We start from the raw sequence: 23,305 nt of genomic DNA, 5'->3' as shown, positions 1-23,305 counted from the left end.
GTGTTTTGACCATAAGCTGCTTCATCTACACTCTGAGGCCTGTTGTAATAACAATCATGAACAGAGAACAGCCTCTTTTATTCATAAACATTACATGTTCCATATCAAAGTTGAGATGCCCATGAAAATACTGACTGGCTAGTCAATTATTTCCTTGTTATGTGTTAGAATGAAAAAATGACAAGTAGTTTGAGGAAAAATTTGAAATACTTGATAGAATATTCTTATTTCTGGCAGAAGTAATCTAGCAGAAATCATACATCTTTGGACCCACTGGGTAGAGAATATTGTACCGTGTCTTTGCCTGACACCACTGTCTGTCCTCCAGTGTTGGAAGCCCTGAGAAGTGCATCTGCCTAGGTGTACTGGCTGTGACAAGTGGGGACACGTGGGCATGTCCACCCCCTAGGAAGCTTTCTCAGTGCAGTCATGAAGAGAATGTAGGGAGAAACAGCTAAGCCCAGAGACTCACACCTCCAACAGGAAGTGTGTGCTGCACTTCCAAAACAGGAAGTGTTTGTAAGCCTCAATGTATAATTGCATATATATGGAGGGTAAGTATAATTGCATATATATGCATCTGTGTGCCCAATTAGAACTTCTCGGGATTAGCTGCAGGAAGGTGTTCAGAAGTTTTTAGGTGTTTATTAGCATTTTATAAGCATCTAGTATAAAAACTTAGCTGTTATATTGCCAATATTGGTCCTAAATTTACAGTTCACTGATAGCTCTTCAATTATGTGACACCAAAACATCAACAGAATGCTTTGTCCTGATGTGCTTCAGACATGATCTAAGCAGTTTTTCCTTGTGACACAAGTAAAGATAAGCCATTGTACTTTCACAATGCTAATGCTGAAACAACATTATATACTTACATGTCTGTTGGAATTTTGATAATATCCAATTTGTATTTAAAAAATAGGCTAGCGATCTCAACATATTTTTCAGGTTTCTCTACCACAGGCTCTGGGAAAAAAGCAAGTTGTTAAATATTTTCATTCATAAAAGTATTTAATACTATTATTGTTGAGAAATAATTTCTAAATAGGATTAATCACCCCTAAATAATTTTCCAAGTATTATGCCCATGCACTTGAATGGAACAGAAAAAACAGGGGTGGTTCCAGGTGACATATCATGAAAAAATAAATGCTTTACACTCTGATCCACAGCTCGCAAAGTAGTGGCCTGCAAATTAGTTGTGCCTAATTTACATATAAGGTTGGCCAGGTTAGCTCAAAACAACTATGACAGCACTTTTTGCCTTTGCCAATTTCCTCTATTTCTCATCCCAGTATACTTTGCAAGCCTGCCTGTAACACTTTCATGCTCAAGCTATCTCATATAATCTAACTCCACTATGCAGTACAGACAACCCTAGAAAAAAAATTACTCTACAACCACGAGTTGATGCAGCAGGACTAGTCACATACTTTAAATTTTTAAAAGGTATTCAGAAGCTTTCATGGTTCTGCATCAGAGAGCTTCTGTATTACTCTGATAACATGCCCTCTTCATCTGCTCCACTATAGTGCTTTTCTCAACATAAATTAAGACATTTCGCAAAGCATATAGGAAATATGGCTAAGAGGAAGTAATACAAAATTGAGTTCAATTGAAATTGAGCTAACAGATGATAAGTACAGTCCTGAAATAATTACAATGTAATTACAAATTTATTTTGCAGTTTTTAGTAGACAGACCTTGGGGTTCAGATGTCACAACAACTTGCTTTTTCAGACGGAAAAGCTTCCAAGGTGGAAGTGGTGGTGGTGGTTCTGGAGGTGCTACAAGAGGACAGGACCTAGTTCTAGTAATCAGGACAGGATGGTTGTGTATATGGGAAAGCCCATATTGCCTCATCTTCTCTGAAGAATCAGCCTATGGAACACAGAAGGATAACCTGACTGGGTCAGATCTTATTTCTCCTTATGCCTGTCTAACACACAAGAACAGTATGCACACAAAGGAATCTAATAGCTTGCATAACAAATGAAATTAATATAGTCCACCTGGAAAAACTATCCTAAAACATGATCAGAATTTGATATTCAGCACAAGAATTATACTTTGGTGTTTACATGCATTTTACTTTTTATAATAGATTCATCACTTACTTTTAACTTACTTATATAACCATAACATACAATGAATACGTAAGAAAGCAATAGGCACAATACTTTCTTTTAAATAATCATACTTAAAAACACTTTCTTAGGGAAAAAAGTCCTTACTTCATGCTGAATTTATAAAGTGGAAGAATCCTAAAATCAATTGGTCATTTAGATACCTAGTAAAAACTCCATAATGTATTGTTTTGAACCAACACATCACTAAAACTAAGATTTTTATTTGATGGATCATTTATAAAACATATTAAAGACAGTTCAGTTGACCTGTATACCAAAGCCCTTCGCAACAGACTTAGTAACAATTTTACATGTGGACATCGAGTGGTGCTCTTCCCACTAAAATAATAATGGTCTAGTACTTAACATCTCAACTGAAACATCTGTTACAAGATTAAAAAAAACAGTAGTTAGACCATCCTTTTAATTTTAAAAGCACACATGCTAAATAAATCAACAGTAACTTATTTCTTTAACATACTCCTCAGCAAGTCTCATATCACTTCTGCTAATTTTAAAAATGTTCCTTTGGCTCTGTATTTATGAACTCTGTAGAGAACAATGTTGTGGATGTCAGTTAGTTGAAGAGTGAAGAATGATTTAAATTAAAAATGCCAGTTAAAACATCCAAGATTGAAAAGGATTTTGAAGATAACCAGTTAGGTGTCATAAAAGAGAATTTAGCTATTGAGTATAGTACACACTTGTATGACACAATTACTGATTTTTTTTTTTTTCATTTTATTTGAGTAAACTAAGACAAATTCAAGCCACCACAATCCAAGGAAATCCATACTAGAAAGTAAAGATAAAATGGATACTGCAAAAATCTGGGAGAAAAATTCTGGCACAACTGCAGTGAATGACAACATTTTCTCCCAGTTTAGGGAGCAACTCTTACCCCAGTGAATTAATTTTCTAAACTTTATTTCAATCAGTGTCATTTTCCTCAGCCCTTTAATACAGCTTGAAAATGGTGGGGGTTTATCCATAAGAAATCCTCTACACTTCTATATTTAACTTCTGTCAAATTCCATTTTTCGATCAAGTCTCTGCTAAAATACTAGTTTAGACATATAGATACATCTGTCTCATCTTATTTGGTCTGCCATACCTCTTTTTCAGTAATCTCTATATCCCAACAGACTGTAGTCAAGTTTAAGACTCAGGATGTTAGGTGGCAGGAAAGATAAAAGCCCATGTCCCCACTTCCACTTGCCTTTTGATGACTAGTGTTACTTATTATTAGCAAAAAGACAATATTGCTAAAACCTTAATTAAAATAAATTAAAATAATATTACAGATAACATGTTAATATTCAAAATTGCATAAATTACACAGCACAATTTAAAAAAAATAGTGCAAGAATTAAGTGCACTAAAGCATAACACCTGCAAAACATTTCTGGAAGTTTCTCTATGAAGCTTACCAGTTTCCTGAGAAGGCAGCTTAAAATGTAATGATCTAACTATGATAAAATTTAATTTAAATGTACCAAAAAAAAAATAAACCTAATTAATAATCAACTCAAGAAAGCCTGCTCTGGCATTATAAAAAGCTTTCTGAGGAGTGTGAGTGACAAAGTGGAAATTTAAGTGCTCTTTTTACCCCAGCTGCATTAAGCGCTACACTTTTTCTAGCTGCTTTTACCAGTTACAACACTGATGTCAGAAATAGATATAAACAGACTATTTCTTATATAACAACAAACAACACACAGGGAATCTTGTTTTTCAACTAGTCCTTAAAATAATTAGACTTTCCATTTGGAAGTATCTCATCATGATACATTTTCTAGTCCATATCTAGTCTCTCCTATGAGACTTCAGCTTCTGGAATCCTGAAGAATGTGGAGGAAAACTCAGTAAAATCAGCAGGCTTTGGCAGTGAAATGCATGTTCAGAACACAGAAGTACCAAAATATAAATTTAACTGACAGTCATCATCTAGTGACTGTTTCACTGTGCTAACTGCATTATTTTTGTTACAATATTGTTGCAATAAAATTAAACACTCTGATAACAAAATAAGTAATGCTTTCCTGTCCTGAGAGCACAGAACTTACCATTTGTGTTAATAAAAAAATGTCCTCTTCAAACAAATGAAGCGGTATACAGCCAGCATACACAACCATTTCTGGCTGGGTTTCTACACAGAAAACATCAAAATGCTTTAGAACATGGTACAGAGTAAAAAAACATAGCTGTAGCTCACACTACATTATTGTGCTTTCTCTGTCTTATTTTTATTACTATTTTCTTTGTCTGTTATTTTACTCAAAAGAGGAGCTCATTGTAATGCACTTTGAAAATAAGCCACTGATGGAAAAAAACACCTCATTTAAATCATCAACAGCACAAATAATTTACTTATTTTTCATAAATGAGTGACAGAAAATACAATTTAAAAATATGACAGATGAGAGATAGCGAGGTACCTTTCAACATTATTTTTTTGTTTTACTTCAAAATTTTAAAACCAGGAGATACTAGCATAAAGAAAACAATACACATAATCTGTGTAGATGAAGTAAAAACCTTCTGATTGGTCAGTACTAGCTAAACACTTCTCACCAGTAAAGGCAATACTTGACCTTGCTAACAAAAGTCTCCAAAGCCAGAGCTCTGACCACTGCTGCCAAGACATTTGAAGATTGAGATAAGTAACTTGAGTGCCTGGTTACTGCACTTTTGTCAAGCAGATGAAAAAATAGAGATAACAATAGCTGCCTCAGAAGGAATGAAGCTCTTATTCCACATACCTTATAGAAGCATGTTTGCATGTAATTTTGCTATAGGCAAGGAATATAAAAAGGGGCAAATGCACTTTGTTAACCCCAGAAATCTGTTACACTAGGCAAACATATAATCATCTCCTACTCTTATCTGTGAAAGAAGCCACTGTCAGAACTCATCCCCATACAGGCTACCAGTTGTTGGTGCTGGTGCTTGGCACCAATCAACAGTGGATGGGAGCACTCATTGTTAGTTTATTATCTTACTGTAAGACTTTCATACCTTCTCTCTGACTTCTCACAACACTGAATCCTTTTCTCTTCCTTCTGCACAGCTGCCCGACCCTTTCTCCTCACAGCAGCACAGCCAAGTGACTCCAACTCTCTCTCAACCAGCTGAGCCACTCTTTTATAACACCCATCCTTACTGGACACAGCTGTGACATATTAAAGGCAAGGCTGTTCCTACTCTTTTGTAATTGGTACAGCTGCAACTCCTCAGGGGCAAGATTGCCTTCAGCACTGTCTCTATTCTCTCAGAATCCATACTCCCACAAGCCACTGCTAAGAATCATGAAAAGAAGACAAGGATGTCTAATAGTCTGTTCATGCTGAAGGGAAATTAAAAGTCTAAAACATAAAACTTGAAATATACATCTCTGGTTTTAATAAAAAGACATCAAAAAAAAGAAAGGTATCTACTTCTTTCTACTTTACCTTAGTCATCTCAGAAAACTCAGAGACAAGATTTCAGTACACAGGTTGCGACAACTGTTTTTCAGCAGAATGTTTTTTAGGAAAAAATTCTTCAAAGAATAGTTGTTAATTATTGGAACACGCTGCCCAAGGAAGTGGCTGAGCCATCATTCCAAGAGGTATTTAAAAGATATGTAGATGTGGTACTGAGGAATGTGGTTTAGTGGTAGGCTTGGCAATACAGGTTAACAGCTGGATTCAATGAACTTAGAGGTCTTTTCAAACCTAAATGATTCTATGATTCTATCCCCATCTAACAAATCCCATCCCCATCTAATAAATATTCAACTGGAAGTTGCACTAATAGGTATTTTCTGTGAAGTGAAATAAAACAAAGCTATCTGCATATAAATAGGCAAGTATCTGGAAAATATGATTTTTCAGACCTAAACTCTATTTATTTAGAGGGCATGCAATATTTTATTCTCAAAGTATATCTTTGCATCTTATATATTCTTCCAGGAATTCAATTACCAAATTAAATATAAGCTAAAGGCAAGTAAGACTTACTTTCCAATGGATTCTTAATTTTTCTCACTGCATGCTTGTGAGTCCTATGTTAACCACAGCTCTTGTGTTAGGTGTGGGTTTCAACTTATTCAAAAGCAAGGCTATAGTTAACGTTAATTTCTTACCAATATATCTGATTTGCTACAAACACAGCGATATTAGCTATGATGTCCTGCACATTACAGAACAGTATGTGCCATAAGGCATACCAATCTCATTGCATGTGAGAAGTATTTCTGAAATAAAAGTATTTCATCAAATACCAGGTGGAATGTAAAGCTGTCATATTCAGTACAGATGGGTTGTGAAATAAAATGTCTGCAAGGCAGACAATAAACAGCAATGAACAAATTTTAGAGCATGCAAATGATTAACCAGACACATCATATCCACTTTAATAATACTATTACAACAGTAGTACATTATACCAGCAGCTTTAAAAATTACATATTATTTGATCTTTTTTCACTGTACAAAAAATGAGGAACAATGTATGAAAATTATTTGGCACCAAGTATAATGATGATAGGTGTGGATTCAGCATTTGGGGAAACTAGTTAAAAATGATAGCCTTTATAAAATTGCACTTAGATGAAAAATGTTATAATACACAGTATAACAAAACAGATTCAGCAAAGTCTATTATTTCTATCCATCAGTGTGGATATAAGAATTCTGGAGTGCTTTGTTAAAAAATTCTGAATCCATGTAGGTACTTATATTTCACACTTGCAGCTTTGCAAATTCACTTACAGAGAATGAGCACTAAAACAACCAAAAAAAAAATGCTTCAGTCTCTTCAAGAAGGGAGAGATTTTAATTGATCCATGTAAAATACATATTCAATCCCTTAAAAAGGCCAGGAATTAAAATTGTTGGTTTTAATAGATCTTAACCATTTTTATTTGTTTATCATGTGTTTTACATATGATTTGCAAATAATTTTCTCTCTCTTAATGTTTCTACTAAGTATTTATCTATCAAACAAGAGCTGATGGTGTAGTATAACTTTTCAAGGACTAATGATTCCAGATGAGGACCACAAATGTGATGTGAAGGCTGGAGAACCTCTCCTGTGAAGAAGGGCTGGAAAAGTCTGTGTTGTTAAGCCTTAACTAGAGAAGGCTCCAGGGAGATCTTACAGTAGCCTTCCAGTATCTAAAGAGGGGCTTACAAAAAAGCTGAAGAGAGATACTTCAGGCCATGGGGTGATAGAACAAGGGGCAATTGTTTTAATTGACCCCTCTGAAAGAGGGCAGGTTTAGATGTAGAAAGAAAATTCTTTACTGTGAGGATGTTGAAGCACCAGAATAGGTTGCTCAGAGAAGCTATGGATGCCCCATCCCTGTATGTTTTCCAGGCCAGGCTGCATGGGGAAGGCTGTGAGAACTCTGGCTTAGTGGAAGATGTTCCTGCCCATGGCAGAGGGTTGGAACTAGATGATCTTTAAGGTCACTTCCAACCCAATATCCTGACCATGAGGTGTGCAGCTCAGATGTTAACTTCTGTTGCCTGTGATAGACACAGATTAGCTTTGCATACTGGAAGGTATTCTTGAGTTTTCAGAAAAATAACCTGTGTGCTCTTCAGAAGTGACATAAATATCACAGAATAATGATATGCACTTCAAAAAGCAAAACATTAGGCTTCAATCCATCTTGCAAATGAAAACTCTTGAATAGGTAAAAATAAAATTATAATAACATTACAGTTATGTGACTTTTATCTCATTGACTCAGATGATTACAGATCTACTTGTTTGACTTCAAAAACTTCTAAGTATAATAATAATCTCAACACTTCTGTGACATAGAAAATATTGTCTTTAATTACAGAATTTTTATCAAGGTACAATGAGATTAGCAAAACACATAGTTGATTTGTAGAACAAACTTCCAAATTCCTAGCTAGTACCCTTTCAAATGGAATAGTGTTCCCTTTGCAGCAGTTCAGAAATTATTAAGAGACATAGTAGTTTGGAAACCTAAATGCAAGCAAAGCAGTGATTCTTCATAGGAACAAGGTGATTGAGTACCTTGCTGCATATAGGTAAAACCTTACAAAGGGAAGGCCCTGTAAAATCATGGCTCAGGCCTGCTACTTTGGCTAAGCAGAAAAGGACTACGGGAAAGTGACTCAGCTAAGTTAGAGGCAGAAAAACAAGGTACATCACCATCGCGTGTTCACATCGTGGTGTGTGGTGGTTGGTTGAATTATGTTTCTTATAATTTAAAAGTATATATATTTTTTATGATTTAAATCTTATAAAGGCCTGACTGCATAAAAAAGGCCTGTTTTTTACAATAAAGCAGCTCTGCTGTGCACCTGCCTGGGACGCTGTGTCACTTTGCACCCTCATCTCACATCATATCATTTCAGTGTAATAACTGCTCATAAAACAGAGGGATACCGTAAGTATGAAAGGTCTGTTACCAGAAGAAAAAGCTGCTGAGTGGAAAAGTACAGTAGAAACATATGAATTGTCTGCCAAAACTTCCCAAAGCCTGGTGACTGATAAAGTCAGATCAAAAGTCAGTCAGAGAAGTCCTTTATCAAAGACAAAGTTGGTTGCTCTCCAGAAAGGTTCAGACTGACCATATCAAAGGCTTGTTATTCAGCTGGATGCACACAACTGGATGAATAGAGAAACAAGTTCAATGCTTCAATGATCCTGCTACTCATACTGTTTTTGTGGGGTGCAGCAGGCATTGGTCTGACTGTGCAAGTAGTTCAGATCTGCATATGTTTATACTGGAGCAGGCCAGGTTTGAACTTTCATCAGGGCAGCCTTTGTGGTGCTGTTTTAGATACATCACCAAAACACTGGGGTAACATACGAGTATGTCAGTGACTGCTGAGCTGAGCCACACACCAATAAATCCTCTGTTTCTCACTCCACTACCCCAGCAAGAACACTGAGGGTGGACAAATGATTCAGTCCTCATTCTCTGCCCCATCCCACTGTGGGGAGTGACCAGGTGGTGGCTTAGCTGACAGCATCAATTCACCACAACACTACAGCCCACACAAAATCAAAAGCCTGTAAGAGAAGTTTCCAAGTACTTAGAAGTAACTGGTACTTCAATGTGTCATGAATAACAAGGCCATGAATATACAATGCAACAAATACAGAAAGTTTTGCCATTTTAAAAGTCAAATATAAATAATATCTGGAGTAGTTGAGTATCTCTTTAGAAACAGTCAATATTTATGACAAGAAGAAAAAATCCCTTGAAGTTAACAGTCAACAGGCAGAGTGAAAACTTGCAGAAGGGAAGTAAGCACTTTTATCATGCTGGAAATGAAACAGTTTTCACATTACTTAAAATGAAAAAAAAAAAAAAGAAAAAAGTATTGCTGCATTAAGTAAAGTCACTGTTACAAAATTCCACCAGATCAATTCAGAAACATTTTACAACTACTACCTCTGGACTCTGACTTTGAATCAAGACCTAGTTTCAGATGCTATTTTATGCACAACAATGGTTCTGCTGTCCTGGGCCACTCTGCAGACCGTGTGTCTTATAAAGCTTGCAAGATTTCCCTCTTTTGGCTACACTCTCACAACAAAAATGCATCATAATTCAGTATTACATCAAACTTCCAATTCCCTTTTTTTTCCCTTTCATTCTAATAATTTTAAATTTGCTTTATTACTATAGAGATACCTACCTCTTCTCCCTAGTCATTTTTGGTTCAAACTTAGGATAAAATAGTTCTCTGATCAGTGTACTTGAGACCTGAATTAATAATATTTCTAAAAAACCTCTTCACAGGACACTAATTGGCTTTCAGAAAAAAAACAATGATTGTGCTTTAAGTGGCAGGATAAAGATCTAAATATCATGTCACTTATCACATAGAAGCACTGCCTCTGTTTTTTAATGCGCTTTCACTCATTTTGCACACTTTCTAGAATGCATACCTTAGATCCTTTTGCTTCCCTTGTGCTTTCTTTTCTCCATCACATGCTTGAGTACTAGTTAGTCACTTTACTTATATTCACATGAAACACCTCATTTCCTATTCCACAGTTACACTAAAGCAAACTACATTCCTGCAATATATTTTAAAATTTACTGCTGTTTAACTAATTTAGTGGTATGTAAGGTAGGAATTTAAAGAAATATATTTGCTGATGACAAACCACAATCTTAGTTTGCTGTAGTTTAAAATTATTTAAATCAAGAAGCAGGAATGCCAATTATTCAAATCAAGAAGCAGGAATGCCATTTATGTAGTAAATTTCATTTCTGCTTTGCAGTTATTTCCTTTAGGGAAGATGTTCTACATATTCTCACCTATTGATTTACAACTGCAAATTATTCCAGTTAATAAGTGGCTTTTGCTGCTAGTCACATGGAAATGCCACATGTATCCAAACATAAGCAAAGCCAAGAGCATATAAACTTGTTGTACATTTCTGAAGATCTTCTATAGTTTATGCTAATAAATTTGAAATATCTTGGTTGGTTGTTTAGCTGTCTGATTAAGATTTATTTGTAATTTGTTTAAAATTTATTTTCTTGAGTTTTTTTGTTTGTTTGCTTTTAACATTAAATATAAATGCACAAAGCAAGAATTTACTTAATTTTTATGCTCTTATGAATATATCAATACAGGAATCAAATTCACCACTATGTATTTCGTGGACAAAGATTTTAAAAAATTTAGATTTACATCATGGAGTGAATTCTATCAAATATTTCTGCCTCCCCCCCGGCTCCCCTGCCCTTTGACAAAGAAGCGTTTCTGATTTTTCCAATTGCAATTTTGTGTATAAAGTAGATATTAAACAAATAAATTACAAAAGAGGAAGGATTAATGTTTTTTTAAACACAGAACAACTGTAAGGCAGTTTGCCACTAAAGGAAAATACTGCAATATACTATTTTTAATCTATGTTGCAGATTAGGTTAGAATGACTTCAGTATATAATGTGAGCTATAAATAACTACTATGATTTAAACCAAAAAAAGTAAATACAACCTCCCCCCAGTTAAGTTCAAAACCAAATAAAAGCAAAGCCTTTTACTTTACATATAACTCTTGTCTGTATTTTTAGCTTCAAAACAACAGGACTTACTTTTAGTTAAGTCCTGAAGGCCTTGGGCTTTTGCCAGCTTTTCTGCTCCCTTGCCTTTTTCTTTCTCTCTTCCTTTTTTTTTCTTTCCTACTTTTTTCTGCTCTGCTTTTTCTATTAAGCAAAATAAAGGTTAAATATTTTTCTTCCTCAGATAAAAACTTTCAATCATCAAATGTCATACAGTATAAATGCTTTAATAAGATTTTAGATAAATTTTAAAAACAATCAACCACAAACTCTTTAAAGTCAAGGGTTGAGATATAATAAAAAACTAATATAATTTAATTAAAATAAATATAAAATAAATAAAAAATTAAAAGTAGTCCTTAGGATGTAAATGAAGATTTACTGAGAAGGAGCCAGAAAGGCTTCAGTTCCACCTTTGAGTTACTGCAAAACTTTTATGTCCTTACTACAATGTAACAAATCATTGTATTTCTGGCACTGTGCCAAATATTTTCTTCATGTCCTTGCTCTCATGCATCAGCAATTACAAAGAAAACAATTCACATGGACAATGTATAGATTCCCAATGGACATGGAAGTAGAACCTCTCCCACAGACCAAACATTATTTGAAGTCTTAGAACTTGGACTACAGGAAAAGACTTCTTAAATGCATTTTAAAAAAAATCATAGAATCATGGAATGGCTTGGGTTGGAAAGGACCTTGAAGATCATCTAGTTCCAACTCCCCTGATGTGTTCAGGGAGACCTTCCATTAGAGCAGGTTGCTCAAAGTCCCATCCTGGCCTTGACCTCTTCCACAAACTGGGCAACCAGAACTTTGAGGAATCTGTGTCAGGAGCTCTCTATTGTGAGAAAGAATTTCCTTCCAATACTCAATCTAAATCTGCTCTCTGTGACTTTAAAGCTATTCACTCTTGTTCTATGACTACATGCCCTTGCAAAAAGTCCCACTCCAGCTCTCTGGTAAGCCCCCTTTAAGTACTGGAAAGTGCTCTAAGATCTCTCCAAAGCCTTCTCTTCTCTAGGCTGAACAATCCCAGCTTTCTGACTGCCTTCATAGGAAAGGTTCTCCAGCCCTCTGATCATTTTAGTGGCCCTCCTCAGGACTCGTTCCAACAGGTCGATGTCTTTCTTGTGCTGGGACCCCAGAGCTGGATGCTTCACTCCAGTTTCGGGTCTCAGAAGAGCAGAGCAGAGGGGGAGACTCACCTTCCTCATCCTGCTGGCCACACTGCTTTGGATGCAGCCTAGGATACAAATGCCTTTCTGGGCTGTGAGAACATGCTGCTGGCTCATGTACTGCCTCTTGTCCACCAGACTGCCCATGTTCTTCTCCACAGGGCAGCTCTCAGTTCTTTTTCCAGTCTGTACTCATGCTTCAGATTGTTTCAATCCAGGCGCAGCACCTTGCACTTTGACTTTCTGAACCCCATTAGATTATCACGGGTCCAATTCTCAAGTTTGTCCAAGTCCTTTTGGATGGCATTCCTTCCTTCCTTTGTGTCAACTGCACAATAGAGCTTCACAGAATCACAGTGGTCCAATCTGGACTGACCTCCCTGCTCCACCAGCACATGGCACAGGATTGCATCCAGGCAGTTCTTGAATATCTCCAGTTTAAAGCCATTCCCAGTGAGGGAAAACCTCTCCGGGCAATGTGTTCCTGCTAGGTCACTCACACAGTAAAGTTCTTCCTCATGTTCAGGTGGATTTTCTTGTGCACCAGTTTCTGCCCATTGCCTCTCCTCATATTGTTCAGCACCATGGAGCAGAGCCTGGTTTCATCTTCTTGGAACCCATCTTTTAGACACTTAAGACATATTGATGAGGTCTCCTCTCAGTTGTCTCTTCACAAAGCTGAACAGATCCAGCTTCCTCAGCCTTGCCTCGTTAGACATGTTCCAGTCTCCTAATCATCTTCACTGCCCTCTCTGCTGGACTCACCCAGGAGCTCCACGTCTGTAATCTGCTGAAGAGTCCAGGTCTGGACACAGCATTCCAGATGCAGACTGAGTAAAGGGGCAGGATCAGCTCCCTCGACCTGATGGGAATGCTCTTCCTAATGTATCCCAGAACATCATCGGCTTTCTTGACCCCCAGGCACACTGCTGAATCAGGGACAGCTTGCTGCCCACCAGGATCCTCAGGTCCTTGTCTCTCATGGTGACATGGATGGCTTTGTGTCATCCAAACATTAATCCCAAACATCAACAGAACATCTCAACAAAACTTTTAGCCTCAGAGTTGTAGATTACAGAGCTGTATTGGACACAGTGGTTCCCTGATTCTTAGCTATTTCAGTTACTAATTAATTTATAAGTCTTAGGCAGGATTACATTTACTTTGTTTTCAGGGAAAAAAATGACAGCACCCTGTTGGATGAACAACATTGCTGTTCCCAGTGACATGTCCACTGCAGACTCTGAAATATCTACCACACTGATGGCTGGGTCAAAATGATAGCAGGATTTCCTAAGAAGAGAGAATACTACCTCAGCCAGGTAACTTCTAAGACTTTTATAACACTTTAGACATTGGGACATAATATTAGGGATTCAAAGCGAGGAAGTCAGTGATTTTTCCAAAAATCTAGGAAGAAATAGAAATTTTAGCATCTGATTTTTTACTCTCCAAAGGCATGAGAAGTGTTGTAAACTTGCACCCATGTCTTCAAGCTGAAAGCAGTAATTAAGAAAACTCAGTTGCAAATAAAAATAATGAGGAATAATCTACCAGAACAGACAAGTTTCTAAATCTAAATTTTTAAATTTAAATGTAAATAGGATTAGCAGCTCTTAAAGAAAATTATTGCCTATACCTAATAGCATAAAATAAAAGTTGCAATAAATAAAAATTAAGGTAGATATTAGAACATATTTGTCATAACTCTGTAGGTAATAACACTTTACAACACCCATTATTAAATGTATAATTAACTGATGGTCAGAGCAGTGTTGCATTTGGAGAAACTGTAACCTGATTGGTATCTCTCTGCAAGGAACCAGACTTTAGAGAAATGACATGGAGCTGAAAAAATCTCTGACAGAAAGTGAAGCTATTTTTATAAAATAAAAGACTAGTACTGCTTCTCGTGAGATCTATAGCTAAAACAAAAGTATTTTTAATGTATATCATTGCAACATGTTTGGTGAAACAACAAACCCACAGAGTTGCATGTGACAATATATGCAAAATACACTTATTTGAAACAGAGATGATGTTAACATTATTTATGCTTGGCCTACAAAGATCAGACTATGTAAAATTACAGACCTTTGCTAACATTATTGGCTGTCTCTGCTGTCTCAGTTGTATCTGGCAGCTTACTCACAGATGAACCTACACTTTTTAACTCTGAGTCTCTGCTCTCTTCAGTTTTTGTGTCATCCTGAGTAATCTCAAGTTCTGGGGCCTTCCTCTCTGGAAACTTGAATTCTGGCACAATCTCTTTCAAAAGACCCCAAACTTTGTCCAAGTATTCAGGCCTTTAAGAGAAAACATAAATGTATATGTCAGTTATGGACATAGGGATATTTCCAATAAGAGATGAAAGTGTGATTTTCGTTTAGACAGCACTATACCACAACTGACAGTCCAACTCTAAAAATGCTACTGGGTTATTTTAGTAGATAAAACACACTCTGTATCAGAAATATTTGTTAAGACAGCTTATGGAAAGACCCATAAAAAAAGAGATGGTGGTTAGAGAAGTATGCAAATAAAGCGTCCTTTCTCAAGATTTTTAGCAGATACAAGTTGTGGCAAAGAAACTTTCAGACCACTTTACAACTACACCATATAATATTGTGATTCTATCTCTGTATATTAAAAAGCTTCTCAAAGGTACTTCCAAACTGGAAAGTTTTTGATATAATGTAACAGTTGCAGTCATGTTTGTTTTCCACAGAAACTCAGTGATTCCAGAAATAATCTCAAAAAGAGTCATGAATGTGTTTCATGCAGCTAACTGCATTCAACTTTTTGTTAAAAAATAGAATAAGTGATTGTAAAATGAGCTGAAGTAATCTTATACTACTATTCCAAAACTCTGTAGTATTCACATTCTCCTATTCCATGATAAAATGTATTTGTAGTATGTAAATACCGTTTTTTTCTGTTGAAATTGTAAAACTAACTGTAGAAAGAAATAAAAATTTAGGCTACTTTGTCACTTTGTTTGTTTAAAAGTTTCAAAGTTCTTCTAGAAGTTTTTTATACCTTTTGATGTTTACATATTTGTACTGGAGTTCTCACGCACTGTCATGTAAATAATAATTGTTTTGCATTCTTCTTTGTAAGAAGAAAGAATTTGTAGACTGCTAGTTTGACTAGTGTAGTTGGAGAGGTAGCAATTTCATCCTCCAATCCACTGTCACTTTTAGAATTTGCGAGGTCAAAAATAAAGTTCCCTCCTTTTACTCTTTTTTCCCTCTTTTACATCTAGTGAGCATGTGTGTGTTATTTCGTGTCATAGTATGACACTAAGATTTTTAAGTCCATGAACTACATACAACTACTGTAGGACACAAATATATCAAAAACCTAAATTGCAAGCATTACTTGAGATAGAAAAAATACTGAAAATTAAATAAAATATTCTTTGACTGAAATTATTTATTAGCAAAATATGTTATAAATAAACAACTACATCTAAGCAAATTATATATAAACATAACTATTTGTTATCCATATATTCATTTGAATGTATCTATCAAAAGGCAAAAAGGTGTAATTGAAAACAAAGGTCAAAATATTTAGTATCAGTGTCTGGGTAATTAATTTAGTAAAAAGAATGTCAAGCTGAGGAGTCAGAATGCCTTTCTTTAAAAATACAAAATGAACATAAAACACACAAGAAACAAGAAAAATGTTATTGTAGGTAGGAAACACTATTTTTGATTGAAACTAGAAGTCTGCTAACTGTCACAATTTAAAGGATGGAAACACCATACTAGCTGACATTGATTACTTCCAAATCCATAACATGTGCTTCCTATGGTATATTCAGATATAAATTCATTATCAGCAGACATTTTAAAACTGCATACTAAATGAAACATAGATTTCCCTAACCTTGTTTTCCTCATGCTGTTTAATATTAGTTAAATTAATTTTATAAAGAAGAGGCATCAGCATGATAAATAGCTTTACAAGAAACTGTATGACTTACAAAGAAAAACACAATAAAATTGAATTTCTCAAAGGTACATGTCCCAGGTGCCTGAACTATAACCATTCACTTTCCAAAATTTATGGTGAAGGACTTTTAGGGCTCAGCTTTATTTTTCATAATGCCTTACAGAATTAAATATTAAACAACTAACACATAAATTGTTAAATAAAAGAACTTACTGGAGAGGAATAACTTCTGGTATCCATCCAGTCAGTGTTTGTAGAACTGTAAATTCCTCCATCTCTCTTTTTCCAGTTTCATGTATACTATAAGACAAAGCAGACTTTTTACAATTACAGTGTCACCAACTACAGTAAACTCCGTAGTCTACATTGCTTTCTGTAATAAGACCATGTAATAAGGAATAAGATCATACACAGAATAGTCTGATGAAAAACAGGTCATTACTTGCAATTTTAGGAGTTTTCCAAACTGCTGCTGACTACTCCCCTAAAGAGTCAATTATTTTAGTCCATTATTTTAGTGCTTCCTCTGGTACAATGGCTTTTTTTTTTTAACTTTGCTAGCAAGCATACTATGTATACTTGCACACATTTGCAGGGCTGGAGATTGGGTTTGAAATCCCTTGTGCTAAAACAGGGCTATGATTCTAGAGCTTCCATTTCCTAAGCAGCTTCTCCAGCTCCCAGGTTATTCTGAACAAGCTGGTTCACTCTAGCTGGTTCACTTCCACTCTAGCAAAGTTCACTCTTTCAAACTGACAGTCTGCTGCTCTGGAGAAGTTTCCTGAGAGGACCAAGGCAGAAGCCAGCACTTGTATGGCTAACCCTTGTGCTCTGCAGAAATGCAGTATGTCAATCACATTCCTGCAGTTTCCTAACAGGCGCCTCTCAGCAACTCCTTAGCCTGGTCAACATACTTTAGATGACTCTTCTGACAAACATAACTTGATATGACAAGAACAGGGAAGCTTCACTATCCTGTGTGTATTTTCAATTATTTTTTCAAACTTATTCATTTAAATTCTTGGTGTTCATTCCTCATCTCATAGGAACCTGTAGCCATAATTGTCAATTACTGCATTGTAGGCCACCATCTACTTTTCTGGTCAGTTCCAGGGAAGTAGATCACTGTACAGAACAGCACAACTGTAGCAAAGATATCAAAAGCAGCTCATAAAACTCTACTTTCAATATTGTTTGAGTCAATACTGGTCAAGGCTCACAATAATTAACAGTTCACAGGTGCTTTTGTTAGCAGAAAGCCACATGTGAAGTTTTCAAGAATAATGTCAAACAAATTAAGAGAAAATGAGAATACTCCAATTTTTTGTAAGTTTTCTGTGAATAAATTTACAGACACATCTGAAAATGAAACCCTGTGCCTTCTGTAGCTATAGAAGATTTTGTTTTACTGAATTACACCGTCAGCTTTTGTGAGTGTATAACTGTCATTACAAAAATTCAGCAAAATATATTTACTACGTATACTAAATCAACTTTTTGCTGTTACCATGTGACTTCACTAAACAAACCAAAAGTGAGATGACAAAACATACCTAGTATTTGCTAACTTAATTATAGCTTTGGACAGCAACATCGGCCAAAGTTCCTTTTGACAAGTTGTAGCTGGTAATAACAAATTCTCCTCTTCACTGAATGGCATAGTGTCATCCACAATGATCTTTCTCCAGCATCCCTGTGACAGGAGAAGGGGAGAAAAGCAGAAAGAAAAAAATTAGTTTGTGGGCTGGCAATTGAAAAGTACATAAGAGAACTTTTAATGCTTTCTCAAGAATCCAATTCTACAGTAACTTGATCTACATCACAGATGGCTTTAAAAAAAGTTCTCACATAATCTATGAGAAACATGGAAACAGCATTCATTCCATTTTATTACTGCTCTGACTTATTTGTTCCAGAGATTAATCTAATTGCTGCTATTTCCAAATATACTTCATCTCATATGTGTAGTACATCATGTGCATGCATTCAGTACCCTTTCTTCAGTTGCCACGACAGATGCCTGAGAAACACTAATGATTAAAAAAAGGCTTAACTAAGATAGCAGCTTTTTAAATGTCTCTTTAGATATCAGTATGGGAAATACTTGTGATATAAACAGGCCCCCTTGCTTCCCAAAAACTACCTGGGATATTGACTGGCTCCAGTCTCCTGTTAAGCATTACAACAGTACTTCACAAGACACTATACTAAACAACACAAAATGATCAAATGTAAAAAAAAAAAAAAAAAGGAAAAATTTTTAAATTGCTGAATTTCCAGGATCAGAAACAAACAGATAAGACAAAGTACTGCTATCTCCAATACCAGATACTTAATTAGTAAACTGAGCTTATATTACACAAAATACTCTTGTCTACCATTTTCCAAATAAAACTCTCTGTCCTAGTGATGAGATATAATAGAAAACAGGTGGGCCAATAGCAATTACTTCTGTTAATTCGCCCACAAAATGATGAAGAATGACAAAATCACTGAAGTGTTCACCATGTGTTATCAGAGAGTGCAAAATAATTGTTCTCTTTTTGTAACTAAACTATGGATTCAATCTGAAATTGCAGCTGATTAATGCTATGAATTCTATAGGTCTAAGGAGAAAACAAATTTAGGCCAGAGGTCAAAGATATTCAAAAAGCATAAAATAAACTAATATTTTCTAGGATAAGAACCATTTTGTGACAACCAAAACAAAATATTTAAACTTCCCTAGTTTTAAAAGGACCTAGTCAGGGATATGATCACATATTCATCTCCTCTTCCAATAAGTGCTGAAATTCACTAGGGAGAACAAAACAAGCTGATAAGTAAAGGAAAAGAAACAAAAAAATATTAAAACAAAATTAAAATAGTGGGGCAGATCTATAGAGGGAAAAAAGTGAGAAAAAAATAACTACAGGAACAAGTTCAATAAACCTCAGGAATGCAAAGTGAAAGTAGAACATGGGACAGAAGTTATATGTCAGTTATGTAAAAAAAATTATTATACACAGGTTTGATGTTGTGCACAAAAATGCCTTCAGGATTCAATGCAGAACATTAGTGAAATCAGTTCATTACAATTCCACCTTTTGCCCTCTTTTTAATTTATTTTTCTACTTTCTCCTATGAAATATCTTCCTCCTCTATCTCTTCTGATATTTATCTTTCCTTGTTTGTATATTTTGTTTAATCTTCCAAAAGGTGACCCTCTTTTTTGCCTGTCTTTCTTTCCATGAAATACAGCTGTATACTAGAGGGAAAAAAAATGAATAAACACACAGGCCCAAACAAAAAAAAAACCAACAAAACAAACCAAACAAACAAAAAACCCAAAAAAACACAAAGAATGTAACAAAAAGTGACAAAAGTGACAAAGAAAATGAAGCACATGTGTAACTCTTGGATATGCTTTGAAATGTACTCTTTTACCACATGACTTCACATACAGAATAATGTCCTCTGCTGAGGAACTTGGACAACACAATTTATGCCTTCTCAAACTCATGCAACTCATTTCTGTATGAATATAAGTTATTCCACAAGTGAAGGCAGTAGTAAGGAGTGAGGAAAGCACATGCATGCAAATCAGATAAGTGTCGCCCTTACAGAGAAGGTCACTTTCAAGCTTTTGTTTCCAACTCACTGTCTAAAAATGTTTTCAACTTTGGGCTACTGGAAGTTTTGTAGGGTTAGTTATATGTCTCAGCATGCTGTGACATTTTCTGTTTCCAAAAGGCAAATGTAACTAAAATAACTCCAACAACATAGATAATTTTTAGATAACTTTTAATTCTTTTATATGTTACTATTTCTTTATTAAAATGAGGTTCAATATGCAATTAAGTGTTCCCTATTGACTACCAAATGTGTTAAGAAATTATTATCTGTTATCTTTAGAAATCCTTGGGATGTTTCAGTTTTACCAGTACCACTTCGGAAAATGGTCCTCACACTTGAAGTATCTAACTATCTTTAAATACACTTAGAGACAAATAGCTTTGTAAAGTCAGACAACTGAATTACTTAAATATAAAAAAAAAAATACTTTAACCTAATACACCAGAGGTGTGGGCCACATGTCTGACTCTACTAAGCATTTGCATCAAACCTAAAAAACTACAAAAATATTGCCTTTGCAAGTAATAACACTTTTATCAGGCCACAAGTTGTACAAAAATCACATGAACTGTAAGAGCTATTTTAATTAACAAGCATTCAATCAATTTGTCAGTTTTTCTACTCCTAAAAATCTATGTATTTTCAATAATAAAATGCATGTCCAGTAATCATTAAAATTTGTCATGCTAGCTGCATCATATTTTTATATTGTTGGGGGGAAACTACTCACCATCCAATAAAGTTTCAATACATATTTTCCAAATTTATTGTACAGTGGCATGTGGTCATCGGTAGCTTTACATAAGGCATAAATGTGTTCCCAAGGTTTCCAAACAAGTGTGGGTGTTTCACTATTTAAGGAATTTTCATTAGATATCCTCCAGACAGCATAGATTTCACTTACAATCCATCTCATCAGCTAAAAAAGAGAAAAAAATTCTTTTCAAGTAACACATTTTGAAAAAAACGTCAGGTTATAATCTCAAAGAATAAAACAGATGCTGTTGTAAATAAAAAAGTGACATAAAAATATAGCTATGGTTTAATGGAAAAATGAATTTCACTGTTACAACTTACCTTAAAATTATTACAATACCTATCTACACAAGGTTTTGTGAAATTAAGTAAAGGCACAGTATAAATAAAGGTATTCATCATTTAACAAAGACAAACTAAGAAATATGATCTTAAAATAAATTATATTACAGGACTTGTGAGTTGTCACTTGTTTAATTGCTTTTTAAAAGCCAGCTGCTAAAAGTCATTATTCCCTTAAATAGCCATTATTTGTACTCAGTAAAAGAAATCCTAAATTATTAAATGTACTTAGAAATTTTTAATTCTTAAAATAAGAGCTTTAACTAATCATGTTTTATGATGTGTTTTTATAATATGCAGATTTATGATGTATGCCATACTTTCACAAGTATTACCAAACTGTTACAAGGATTTATATATGCTGGAATGAAAGAAAGCTTTTACTACAAGAAACTTGCCCTAAAATTAATTAGTGGTTCTATGGATATACTAAGAAACTCGTCCTAAAATAAATTAGTAGTTTTCCAGACTTAAAAATTGACATGACCTGTATTCTGGTGTTTCCTCCCTTGTATCTCTGGTGCTGAATTTTAAATTTACATTGACATACCAAATGAAATAGAAATTATTAAGTAATATTACATTCAGTGAGGCACTCAGATGCCTTGGTTCTGCCTGGCATATATTTTCCCATGACCTGCAGAAATTCAGTAAACCTTTATTCAGCTCTGGAGAAATGAAAAAGACTGTCTGGATCAAAGACATTTGCACACACATGCAGGTCCACTAGGACATCCAGAAAATTTGAATAAAATATATAAATCTTTTCTAATACAGCCTTTATTTACTCTATACAATATTATCCAGTAGTAATTACCTTAGTTCAGAGACTGCACATATATATATATATATATATATACATATATATATATATATATATATATATATATATATATATAAATTTTTATATATATATATATAAAGTTTGGAAAACCTCCCACCATCACTGATTTTTTAAATTCCAAAAAAGGTAAACATAAAATTGTAATAATATAGATAATTTCTTGCCACTTTATCCCTTCATTCATTTTCCACTTAAAATTTTTCTCATAACTTATTTCTTCTTTGTACGAATTTGGCGTGAAATTCAAAAAGTTAAAGGATGATAAAAATAAAATAATTTTTTTAAAGGGACGTGAATTTATTTCCACCTACCTCACAGCAAAATATGTGCTCATTTGCTGAAACAAGGTCAAACGAGGTTTCATTTTGGACTACCACAGGAACCTAGTAGAAAATAAATTAGTTAAGTACATAACTAAATTATCTGGAAAATATTACATTAACATTAGCATTCAACTGCAATGACCATGCAAATCGTGGACATCTGGCAAACATCCATTACACATTTGAAAACTAGAAGTAATCATCTTGTAGATGGCTTGGTATTTCTTAAGAAAACTTCCTTAAAATGTAGGTTCAAAATTCTTAAACAATGATTATTATTTTTATAAGGATATTTAAAGAGCATCAAATTGAATAATCATATAAGTAAATTGAGATGCCCTCAATTTCTTAAGATACTTGCAGTTCTGCATTTAAATTATGGTCATAACATTGTCTTATACTTTGAGTTTCCCTTAGCCACCCACCAGGGCTCACAGGGATTTATTTGCTCATGGTCAGATAGTAATATTGTCTGAACAGCAACTTTATCAAACATTTGGCTGCATTACATTGTGTTCATGACTACTTTCTTCTTGTACAGCACATTTCCTTTTTGTAAGCAGTTTAGTAATAACACACTGGGATTGCAGTTTATTGAACCAAATGTATCTGTGCCTCTCATCACATATTGGTGTTTGTTGCTTGATTCTTTGCTTACCACACTATTGGCTTGCTTATGCCTTCTTTTTTACTTAAAATTATATCAGGTAACAAATAATTCTTAATAGCCTTTCATTGCTTGACATTTACATTAATTTTTATATAAAATCGCTGGTATTCATGTTTGTTGATTCAAAATATATTAGACCAAAAGAAGCATCAAAGTTTTAATCAGGTCCTAAAGAAAACAAATGCGTTTTTCATAGTATTCCAGAGATAGATTTTAAATGCTATTCTTAATATAGATACATGTTTCCATGACTTTCTGTGCTGCCAGCTCTCTTACCCTCATCTTTCAGATACCTCCACTCAGTTTGTGCAGTGTTTCCTATCCAATCTTTTGGTCTTGTCAATTACTTCTCTGACCTCTCCCTCTCCCTCCATTAAAAATTAAACTTAGATCTGTTTAGTGTCTATTTAATAAAAAATGTAACTGAC

The 23,305-nt window shown here is 34.7% G+C and overlaps 1 protein-coding gene across 11 annotated transcripts in view; it reads right to left on the bottom strand.

The window, feature by feature from the left end:
- The window catches only part of ADGB (androglobin), a 103,454-nt gene that overhangs the window by 57,261 nt on the left and 22,888 nt on the right, over positions 1–23,305 (bottom strand). For 9 of the 11 annotated variants that reach the window (XR_014953808.1, XR_014953809.1, XM_085575371.1 and 6 more), the window contains 9 exons: positions 22,196–22,267; positions 20,673–20,861; positions 17,881–18,020; positions 16,541–16,627; positions 14,462–14,673; positions 11,220–11,330; positions 4,199–4,281; positions 1,707–1,884; positions 879–969 (listed from right to left, as the gene is read on the bottom strand). Coding sequence is in view for 9 of the 11 variants with exons in the window: in XM_085575366.1 (XP_085431492.1) it covers positions 879–969; positions 1,707–1,884; positions 4,199–4,281; positions 11,220–11,330; positions 14,462–14,673; positions 16,541–16,627; positions 17,881–18,020; positions 20,673–20,861; positions 22,196–22,267 (1,163 nt within the window). In the remaining 2 variants the exon portion in view is untranslated. The remainder of the gene's footprint in view (positions 1–878; positions 970–1,706; positions 1,885–4,198; positions 4,282–11,219; positions 11,331–14,461; positions 14,674–16,540; positions 16,628–17,880; positions 18,021–20,672; positions 20,862–22,195; positions 22,268–23,305) is intronic. The other 2 variants (XM_085575368.1, XM_085575369.1) reach the window with 1 other exon arrangement.

This window comes from Lonchura striata, chromosome 3 (assembly GCF_050655825.1).
Source record: "Lonchura striata isolate lonStrDom1 chromosome 3, ASM5065582v1, whole genome shotgun sequence".
In the NCBI taxonomy this organism is placed as follows: domain Eukaryota; kingdom Metazoa; phylum Chordata; class Aves; order Passeriformes; family Estrildidae; genus Lonchura; species Lonchura striata.
Note: the sequence above shows the minus strand (reverse complement) of the source record. Positions and strands in the feature narration are given on the sequence as shown.